At 39.6% G+C, this 10790-nt stretch overlaps 2 protein-coding genes across 2 annotated transcripts in view; both read left to right on the forward strand.

Annotated features, from left to right (window-relative positions):
* Positions 1-10750, forward strand: part of LOC115062816 (zinc finger protein 117-like) — an 11320-nt gene extending 570 nt beyond the window's left edge. Inside the window, exons 2-5 of the mRNA XM_029533189.1 lie at positions 3186-3437; positions 4802-4894; positions 8233-8328; positions 9935-10750. Coding sequence (XP_029389049.1) covers positions 3186-3437; positions 4802-4894; positions 8233-8328; positions 9935-10005 — 512 coding nt within the window. The 3' untranslated portion in view covers positions 10006-10750. The remainder of the gene's footprint in view (positions 1-3185; positions 3438-4801; positions 4895-8232; positions 8329-9934) is intronic.
* Positions 8539-10790, forward strand: part of LOC110338283 (zinc finger protein 54-like) — a 91818-nt gene continuing 89566 nt past the window's right edge. Inside the window, exon 1 of the mRNA XM_029532854.1 lies at positions 8539-8720. The gene's annotated coding sequence lies outside the window, so the exon portion shown is untranslated. The remainder of the gene's footprint in view (positions 8721-10790) is intronic.

Consider the following 10790-nt stretch of genomic DNA (forward strand, 5'->3'; position numbering starts at 1 on the left):
ATGATGGAGAGAGACCTTATAAATGTAAGGAATGTGGTAAATCTTTTATCTGGTACTCAAATCTAAGAACCCATCAGAAAATTCATACTGCAGAGAAACCTTACAAATGTATGGAATGTGACAAATCCTTTACCCAGTATGTACATCTTAGTACACATCAGAGAGTTCATACTGGAGAGAGGCCTTACAGAACTCTGTAGATCAGGCTGGCTCCAAACTCACAAGAGACCTGCTTGGCTTTGCCTCCTGAGTGCTAGGATTATAGGAGTGCACCACCACCTTCAGCTTGTAATGTTTTGACAGTTGCCTAAGGTAAAGGCACAACCAACTTGATAGGAGTGAGTTAATAAGTGGATCCTATGTCTGCTGACATTAAAGACTTCTGTTATACTAAATTGTAAGCTCTAATTAAAATAAATGAGTATCTAGGTGCATATAACGAACCAATTGTAAACAACATGAAAAAATAATATAAAATAGACTACAGGTAGCAGTGTCACTCAAGCAACTGTACAATGGAACCCAGAAGACAACCCCAAGACCACAATGACAGGACTCTATCAGAACTTCAAAGAACTGACAGTAAAGCAGCTCAACATTTAATAATTCTTGACATAAAAAAGCGATACTTCTTATGAATTTTTTGAATAATTCTTTGATGCTGAGGTCTGGTCTGTTGCTATGCATTGTAGTGCTAAATACTTGCCCCAGGGTCTTTTTGCCTCCAGGGACTAAGAAATACTTACATACACCACATTATGTTATGTAACCTTGGTCCTTAATTTAAAACTATTTTTTGAATAAAGATGTCAACAGCCTGTAGCTGGGCAGAAGGGAGGTAGTCAGGTTTCAGTGCCCAGGCTTGTAGTCTGAGGCAGAGACCGTGAGCAGAGAGGTAAAGAGAGGAGAAGATGCCCTGGGGTAGATGAATAATGAGACAGTGGTCATGAGGACCGGCCAGTTGGATAAGAACAGCCAAGGAGAAAGGTGGCAAATTATATCATGGAGTTATTGACAGAAAATAAACAAAATTCCTTAGAGGGTTGATATCTGCTCAGCTCTAATGCTTTAAAGCTTATTATAAATACAAAGGTTTTGTGGTTTTTATTTGAGAAGTAAATTATCTAATGCAGGGTAGAAACTCCCAATTAATATTTACCACAACATTTGGGAAACCAGCATATAGCACAAACTTCCTTTAATCTAAATGATTTCAGTTTTCCGGCTAAANGGCATGTTATCCCTTTGAGATAAACGCCATGATGGCAGCTAGGAAGGAAAGAGAGATGGTTCCTTGCCAATGTCTGGTTTTCCCCTAGCTATGTGGTCAGGGTCTGAGTAAGGGTTAAAATGCATGCTGGTTTGCTGAGCATGATTCCAGGGGTTCAAATCTCAGGATAAGAAACAGCTATGCCCCCCAGAGCTGACAGCTCGCCAGGCGGCAGAGACCATGGGCTGCAAATGGTAGGCTTAAAAGCTAGCCTTTTCCTAGACACTGCCTATGAACCTTATCTTTTTAAGCTGATGACTGATGTTTGCCTAGTCAGGGGTGGGGGGTTGGAGGTGGAAGGCTAAATGCCCCTGCTGTGCAGTGAGTCCATCAGTAACTCTAAGAGCTGGCTGCATGCCTCCTGTAGCCAATAGTTACAGTGAGTCACCGAAGTCTCCATAAAATGTGGGGGTCCCACAGAGAAACTGATGAAAACTCCTGACTCTTGATATTAGCTCATTCTAAAGCAGATAATGAGTCCAGCATGGTGGCACATGTCTTTAACCCTAGCATGCTAGAGCCAGAGTAGGCTCATCTCAGTGAATTCAAGGTCAACTTTCTCGAAAAACAACAACAACAATCCCATGAGATACAGATGCTACCAAGCAATAGATTACAGACTGATGTAGTCATTTAAACCCTTGCCTTTAAAAACAGGTTTATATGGTAAAATCCTGTCTTGAATGAATGAATCGTCCCAATATTTCTATTATTAACTATTTCACACTCATATATGTGAATATGNANACACAGAATGTGTGTGCTCACATAAAATACTGCCCACTCTCACCTCCTCTCTCTCCACTATCATGGTTCACAATTGCAACAGTCACTCTACTGTGTCCATATCTATTCATATTGCTTGTGATCCACTGANATGAACCAGAGCCATTTGTGAGACTGTGCGTTTGGAGCCCGATGTGCTAAAGGCAGTGACTCTTCTAGAATCTATGAAATCTCTCCATAGCCAACATCTGAGAGGTAAAGTGTGCCGTTCCCTTTCCTAGACTGACTGTGGTCTTGTGTGAGGCCAATGAAGATAAAGACAGCTGCTGTTGGTTACTGATTACAATAGTAGTTACGGTCTAGAGAATGGTGTGTCGTGTCTTAGCCTTTCCTTTCCTCTTTCCCTTCTTATTTCCTAACCACCCCTTCCTTGGTGGTGTCCCCAGAGGTAGAGATTGATGGTGTAACTGACTGTTTAAGATTTTACTTATTTTCTGTATCTGGGATAGTCAAGAGTCTCTGCATTCATTACTCTATTAAAAAAAGAAAGGAAAGAAGGATGGAAGAAAGTATGTTTTCTCTCAGAGCACCTTACATATGAGTCATAGAAGACTAATGCCTTTCTGAGTTAATAAACTGGCAAGACCGCCATCTTGTGGTGAAAGCAGTACACTGCGGGATGAATTCTGCCCTGGCTGGTAGCAAAAGCCTCATCTCTGACTTCTTTAGATACTTTTTACTTCAAAACCCAGGTTCTTTAAACGTCTCTCTCCAGTCAGAATTTCAGGATTTTGGCTTCTCATGTTTGTGTGTTGGGATGGGGCAGCCTGTTGCTGTTTGGTATGAACTATGTAGCCCAGAGGCTGGTTGTCAAGTCCAGGTGCCAGGCTATCTTGGATCTGAAGGGTTCAGAACTCACTGTGTGTGTCAAACATTGGGTGCAGCGTCCTAACAGATCCACTTCCCACTTCTGGTCTAGGCTGGCAGCAAGCATGTGGGGAGGCTGTTCAGCCTGACATCTGGAGCTGTGAGGAAGGCAGCTTGACACAGAATGGGAGGGAGTGGTCTCCGTAGGGCGGGACCAGTCACCCGGAAACAGAGGGTGTGAGGATGTTGTTGGTTAAGGCGGGTGTGGGGTGTAGAAATGAGTTCAGAGTGGGCGGAGTTAGGGGAGTGACGTAAACGGAAGCTGGGAACCGGCTGACTGAGGCCTGGGTAGTTGTACTGAGAGCCAAAGCCCAAGTGTCAAGGACCTGTTCAGGTGCAGAGCAAGCAGGCCGGCACCGTGGGGAATCACGGTGGTGCAGACCTGGGGTCAGAACACAAGGAGGACTTCGGGGAGGTAAAGCTCGGGGCAGCCGTGGGCGCCGCGCGGGGAATCCTGGGGGAGTCTGCAGTGCAGTGGCTGGAACCGCCTCCCTACCGCCCTGGATCCTCCCAGGTTAGAGAAGCTGCGGGGCTGGGAAATGGGAGGGAGGGGACCAGGCTGTGACCAGTTTCTCTGCTGTTCATAAGGAAGCAAGCTCTGAAGTTTTGCTATGGATTTCTTCCGTTGTCAACACATTTTAGCTCATATGAACTGAAGTAATTCTGATTTGTTTTTTATCGTTCGCCAGATTGCCAAAATATTCATAGTAGAGTAGTCTAGGAGAATATTTTAATTTATCTTTTGATGCTTGCAAACCAGTTCACTTTGTTTAGGTGAAAAGGACAAAGCTCTTGGAATTTACTTTAATCCAGACTAACTCCTGTTATACCCGCGGCCATACTTGGTGACTTGGCATTCCTGAAGAGCTTTTAGATAGCAGCCATGAAAGGAGTGACTGCAAATGTAATTGAATCCAAAAGTATGTTTTTTTTTTTTTGTGAGTTTCATAGATATGGTTTTAACCATTAGTTTAAAAGTAAACTCTGTAGCCACCATTACCTTTCTATATGAGACATGCACTCCGTAATGTAAATGCAATATTCTGCTCTAAATTCACCAGGCTTGTTGGCACACACCTTTACCCAGCATGAGGGAAGGAGGACAGGCAGGCAGATCAAAGAGTTGGAGACCAGCTTGGTCTCTTTGGTGAGGTCAGGAAAGCCAGAGCTACATGATGAGCTTCTGCCTCAACAACAACAAACACAACCTCAAAAGGACAGAAAGAAAGTAAAGAAAAACGTGGTTTTGTGCTGAGTTGCTAGAACCAGGAAAGGCACAGTATGCTCTTTGGGGGCATAGGTCACAGTATTTTCAGTTAGGGCATTATAAACCAGGTGGTATTGGCACAGGCCTTTAATCCCTACATTTGGGATTAAAGGTGTGCACCAGGACAACGACTCAAACTGCTGTTTTGTATTTTTGTGGTCGTTTCCCAGCCACTGGTGTGACTGTGGACTTCTTCCAGGAGGACAGGCAGTGTCAGGACCCTCTGGGAAGGCTCTGTAGAATTTCAGCACTCTGGTGTGTGTGGGCGAGAACAGTTTGCTTCCTCAGGAAGAGGCAAGTTATTCTGCAATTGTGAGTTCTTTGAGAGTGGAAGGCTTCCATCCTTTTTTAGTCCATAATAGAGAATCTCTCTAGTGTATAGTATTCTCATCCCAATCATTCAATTCCATTTGTGTCTCTGAGACTTGACTGAGCTCTGATTGGAAGTGAGGTTCAAGTTACACTAACTGAAAATGCTTCCTAAATATTTTCAGTATTCTGATACTGCATGAGAACTGGGAGATCACTGTAGAATTTTCTTTTTATCTCCTGAGCACAGTACTGTGCTAGGAATGAACATGCTTCCTAAAGAATCTCTTTCTCATGTGCAGGGCTCACACTGATCACCCAGACCTGCTTACCTGTGGAGCACAACAAAGAAACCTGGAAGGTGGAGAGAGAGGAGACAGTAGCTAAGGATCCAGGTATGATGGAGGATTGGTGAAGGAATGGCAAGGGATTCAAGTGAATGTGGAAGTGGGACATGAAGTCAGTTTTGCCACATTCTGTTTTACTTGAAATAATTCTGGAGACTTCCACTGAGAAAAATCACCTCAGAATTGTCCTACCATTCTTTCTACACAAAAATTGAATACTAGGAGGCAAATAAAATTTATTTGACTGTGCGTGTGGGTGATGTTATGTAGAATCCAAAATAAGTTCAAGGCCACCTAGCCTTTTCCCCTCTGAAGGGACTTTCAGAAACATAGCTGTCAAAATGACTAAGTCTGCAGCTGCCAAAACAAAATGAGCTGTTCTCAGAAAAATAACCATAACAAGATAGCAGTTCCCAGAGAAATTCCCCTACCCTGCTCCACACTAAATTCTGAGAAAGACCACAAACCACCCTGACCTTGCTGCTAAAATTTCCCTGACATTGATAGCCGTGATTTAATAGCTGTTAGGTTAATAGCTGACCCATAAGTTCAAAACATACTGTTGCTTTGCCAAAAAACCACAAGGGCAGGCAAAGTGAGAGACTAGGCCAAAGGGTTACTTAGTTACCCTATACAAACCAACCAGTGCTTAAAAAGGTTACTTGCTATACCAATTAGAATAAGCCAGCTATCCTGTTGCCTAAATCTGCCCCTTATAAGGTATAAAAAGTGTGTTCTTTGTTTGTTCTGGGTCTTTGTCTCTGGCCTGAGTGCTGAGAGGAGGGTCCCCAACATGTTGGATCAATAAAAAACCTCTTGTGGTTTGCAGCGAATGCAGTCTCTGGTCTTTGTGAGTGAGGGTCTTTTGATGAACTCCAACATTTATCCTTATTCCATGCACATCACTGATCAAGTCTACATACCAATATTAAATGGTTTTCTTTTCAGTGGTTTTCATGTACTATAAAATGATGAAAATTAGTACATCTAGGTTTACTCATTGTTTTCAGAGTTTTTGAGCTTCTGGTATTCTAGCACATTCTTTAACTTTTATTGTTAATTTCTCTGTTCCTAAAAGTAATGCTAACAGACATTTGACAAGAATCAGAAGCTATTATTTGTAAACGTATCCTGCCTTCCCTTTGAGATCTCCTATTGTCTGTTATCATGACAATTCCAAGTGGTTTCCATTGCTGTGATTGCAATATTCTGTGAGATCACCTCTAGGTATGATCCTCTTTGTATTTCCCAGCTCTGTGCTGCTCCTTGGTAATTTTAGGATTACTTTCTGTAAAATATGCAAATAGGATTTAATAGGAATAGCTTGGAGTTTTAGATAAGTCAAACCTCCTTTTAGGTTGTCTTCTCATGTTCGAGAAGCACATAGTCAAGGTGCCTGTTTTCACATGTTTTATGTATTCTACCATAGATGTCTCCATTCTGGGTTTTGTGACATGCACCCATGTTGAACAAGGACTTTTATCGAATGGACCATTATACCATTTGTGAAAATTCTTTATTTTGTAGTTTAATACTTTTGTCTTGATTCCTTTTTGTCACTGGTACAATTATGGTCATCATTCTTCACTGCTTTCCAGATGCATGGCATTTAAAGGAAATTCCCTCTTTGTCAGTATTTTGTATCTTTAGATATGAAGTAAATCTTTTGTAGAAAATATATATCTTTTAATCTGGTGTCAATTTTTTGAATGTTGCTGTTTGTTTACATGTTTAGTTTAGGGAGTATTATTTATTTACATTTCAAGAAGAAGCTATCTAGTCTGCAACCTGTGTTTGTGTTATTTGGTGGCATTCTTTCTCAGGTTCTGGATCTGCTGCTCTTGCATCGGGCTGATCTGGAAGCACATGGGGTAGCTCAAGCCTTGCAATTTTCCTGAGGTTGTTCTGTACCCTGGGAATTTGTGCATCAGGACAAATTCTAGGCTTCTCTTCACTATTTCTATGAAGTATATTGTGGGAAGTTTAAGTGTCATAGAGTTTGAACTGATCATGTAAACCATTTCCAGAGATCCTGCAAATTTCCCATTCTGTCTGAGTGAAACATCTTTCCATGTTCTTGTTAGTGTTTATTTCAGTTCCTTCTACAAATCAAAGTTTTCATTGTACAGACGTTTCATACAAATCAGTTTTCATTGTACAGATGTTTCATTAACTTCGTTAGTTCAGGAAATTTTAATTTTGTTTTCCTTCCCTCCCTCCCTCTCTCCCTCCTTCTCCTCCACTTCTTCCTCTTTCTCTCTCTCTTTCTCTCTGTATTTGTCTTTACTAATTTTTATTATTTAGTTTTTTGTTAAAAGGTCTCTAAAAGATTAACATTTGCTCAGAACCATCGAACCTCTCCCTTGACCCCTATTAAGTTTTATTTATGTGAGTAGCAATTACAGAAAATGATATAAAGCTATTTTGATCGATTTTATTTTTTTAATTTAGATAATCAAAAAGCTAGACTTTACATAGGCATATATTATTTTAATAAGTTTTCCTTTTATTGTTGTATTTTGTTTTATATTCTCAAACATAACAGTACTACCTACTCAGCCTGTATTTTTTTGAAATGAACACTTTCTATGGGATAACCATATGGTATACTGTCCTCTGGGGACTATTCCTCCAGCTGTCAGGATTCACTAGTGCTTGACTAAGGCCAAGGTCTGGTGAGCTTTCTCCCTTCCACGTTAGCATGTCTCTTGGTATTATCCTTGTTCAGCTCAGGTTTTGACAGCTACATTTGTATGATTTTATATAAGTAGCTTCTCTGACATTTCTAGGAGACACAATGTCACAGCAAACCTCTATTCTTCTGACTCTTCCCATATCCCCAGCCCTCTTGCTTGGTGATGCCTGAGCCTTAGTGCAGGAGTTGTGCTACTTTATGTGTCAATTGGGACTGAGCATCACAACTCCATTTTGACTGATAGTGGTTTTCTGTAATGTCCTTCATGTCTTACTAAAAGAACTTCTCTTAATGAGAGTGAGGATTATATTTACTTGTGTGAAATAGGATAAATATTTAGAATGCTGTTTGGGATTTTGCTGATTTAGTAAAGTAGTATTTGTATGTTCTTCTCCAAGATCCATGACATCATTAGCCCTGGGAAATGTGGCTAGGTTTTCAGTACCACCTGTGATTTCCCTGTTGTTGAGGTCTTAATTCCAATTAAAAGCTGTTGGCTGCCACCAAGGTATATGTGCCACTCTTGAACCCTTAAGGTTATTGTGCAGTGCAGATCATTGTTGTGGTCCATAGGTGTCTGTCATAGCTGGGTCGGAGGCTTGGTTGGCTCTCTCCTTCGGAAGCTTGCATGTTGCTTTCTTATACTGTGAAAGCCNGTTAGCATATAATATATTAGCAGTCTCTTTGGCAGGTATGACCAACAACTTCAAAGCATGGTTCTGGTGCCTGGTGTTGGTTTTGTTAAAAAAAAAATCTATGGCCCTTGTGAGGAGCATTATCACCCCAGGTGAGATATTTTCGTTTATATTCTAAATATATATGTATCCACAGACTTATGTATTATAGATATTATTGGTGGATAGATAATAATGTTATTCTTTTTGACTTTTTAGATATCTTTACTGTTTTTTTTTTTTTATTTTAGTTTTTTCATCCTTCTGGGTTGTGATGGTTTGTATATAGTTGGCCCAGGGAGTGGCATTTTTTGGAGGTGTGGCCTTGTTGGAGTAGGTGTGCCACTNTAGGCTTGGGCTTTAAAACCTTCATCATAGCTGCCTGGAAGCCAGTCTTTTAGATGCCTTCAGATGAAGAGAAGAACTCTTAGATCCTCTTGCACCATGCCTNCCTGGACACTGTTATACCCCTACCTTGATGATAACGAACTGAACTTCTGAACCTGTAAGCCAGCCCCAACTAAATATCCTTTTTAAGGGTTGTGTTGGTCATGGTGTCTGTTCATAGCAGTAAAACCCTAACTAAGACAGAAGTCATAGCTGCTACTTCTCCATAATTAAATCTATTCCACCGTTCTTCCATTTCCCCTTTAGATGACTAAAGGGGAAATTTAGTCATCTAAATTTAATTTAATTTAAATTTAATTTTCCCTGTCAGTCCCCTCTCTATTAATTCCCCACCCCCATCCCACCATGGTCTGTTTTTAGTTTTCTGGTTACTGCAGATACTCCAGGTTGTGAACTCACATCAGAAGATTTGGAGCTAGGAACTTCCTATGAGAGAGAACATGCAATGCCTGTCTTTCTGGGTCTGGGTTACTCCACTGACTGTGATCTTTTATAAGTCCACCTATTTACCTGAAAGACTCATGACTTTAATTTTCTTTAAAGCTCAATAATNTTCCATANTGTATATGCACCACATTTTCACTCTCCATTTGTCCATTGAAGGCCATTTACATTGTTTCCCTTTTTAAAGCTATTGTGAGTAGAGCAGCAGTGAACATCTGTGGAGTAGGACATTGATTCCTTTGAGCTTATTCGAAGGAGTAGAAGAGCTATGTCACATGCTAGATTTATTTAATTTGAGGATTTGTTTATTTAATTGAAGNNTGTCCATATGGCTACATTTTTTGTTCATGGGAGTTTTATTCCTCATGCTTTCACTATGTTGTTGTTGTTGGTAGGATTATGGGTACTATTATTCTTTCTCTGTGAGAATTAGTATTTTTGCTGTTTTGCTTATGGATGATTACTTCCTAGTTCTGCTGTATTTATCTATTTTCCACATAAAATTTATTATTCCCATGTTTTCATGGCTACTCATCTATTTCTCTTGTGCATATTTTCCTGTAATTTATTATATACTAGGCTTCATTAGTGAAACGAATTGTGTTAATTTGGACTATCTTGAAATACACTTATATCGCTCCATCAAGTTAAAGAGATTATTTTTCTAGATGCAACAATATGCTTGATGGTGACTTTCCCTCTAAACTTCAAATATGGTCTCATGTTGTCTTGGTTTTGGGATCATTGACAGGACACCTCATAGTATACTGCTGTTTGAATCTTTTTATCTGCTTTGACACTATTTTTTAATAGATTTTTGTATTGATTTCTACTTTTTCTTTTTCTTTTTGATCCCTTATATGAAAGGACCACAAGTTGGCTATTCTTTTTTCCTAAAAGAGAAACTCAGAGAAGAGAAGAGAAACAGAAATGGATGATTTTCCAGTAAACGCGTCTCAGGTCTGTGGTCATGTTCGCTTCTTTTCTAGAAATGCTATATTTTCAGGTATTTCAAGCTTTTAAATTTCTGCTTTTATAATTTTTTTATTGTAAGACACATTGGAAACAAACAAACATAATCACACACTGAAAATAACCAGAGAAAAATCTGTACAAACGAATGAGCTTTTATATGGTTAAATTAGTCACTGGGAACAAAAACTGTGGCGACTCATTTGATTTAATAGTTTCAATATCTGATATGTTTTGATGTACTTACCTACCACCAAAACACACAAAAAGTGTAACATTATAATAAAAAACATATGAATTAGAAATAGAAAAGCTATTAGTGTTATGTATTTTTTCATAACTGGTGGTTATTACCTGCTTTCAGTCCTATCTCAACCCCTGATATTAAATATTTCTTGTTCTCTTTTCTCCGTGTTCTTTTGTGTCCACATGTACATGGTTTCCATAAGCAAATATTGTTGTGTAGATTCTGCATATGAGGAAAGATCTGTTTTCTTCTTTCTGGTAATGTATGACCTCACTTAATAGTACATATTCTAAGTCCAGTTATTTTCCTACAAATTATTATTACATTTCTCTCTTTACCTGAATAGATTTCCNTTTTATATGTGTAACATTTTCATTATCCATTCATGTGGTGGTAGACAATTAGGTTGATTAATTCTTTGCACTGGTGAATAAAGNACCAGTACACATGGGGTGTAAATATGTCTAGAGTGGAATGTAGAGTTCTCTGGATATGTTCCAGGAA

Source organism: Mus pahari, chromosome 21 (genome assembly GCF_900095145.1).
Source record: "Mus pahari chromosome 21, PAHARI_EIJ_v1.1, whole genome shotgun sequence".
In the NCBI taxonomy this organism is placed as follows: domain Eukaryota; kingdom Metazoa; phylum Chordata; class Mammalia; order Rodentia; family Muridae; genus Mus; species Mus pahari.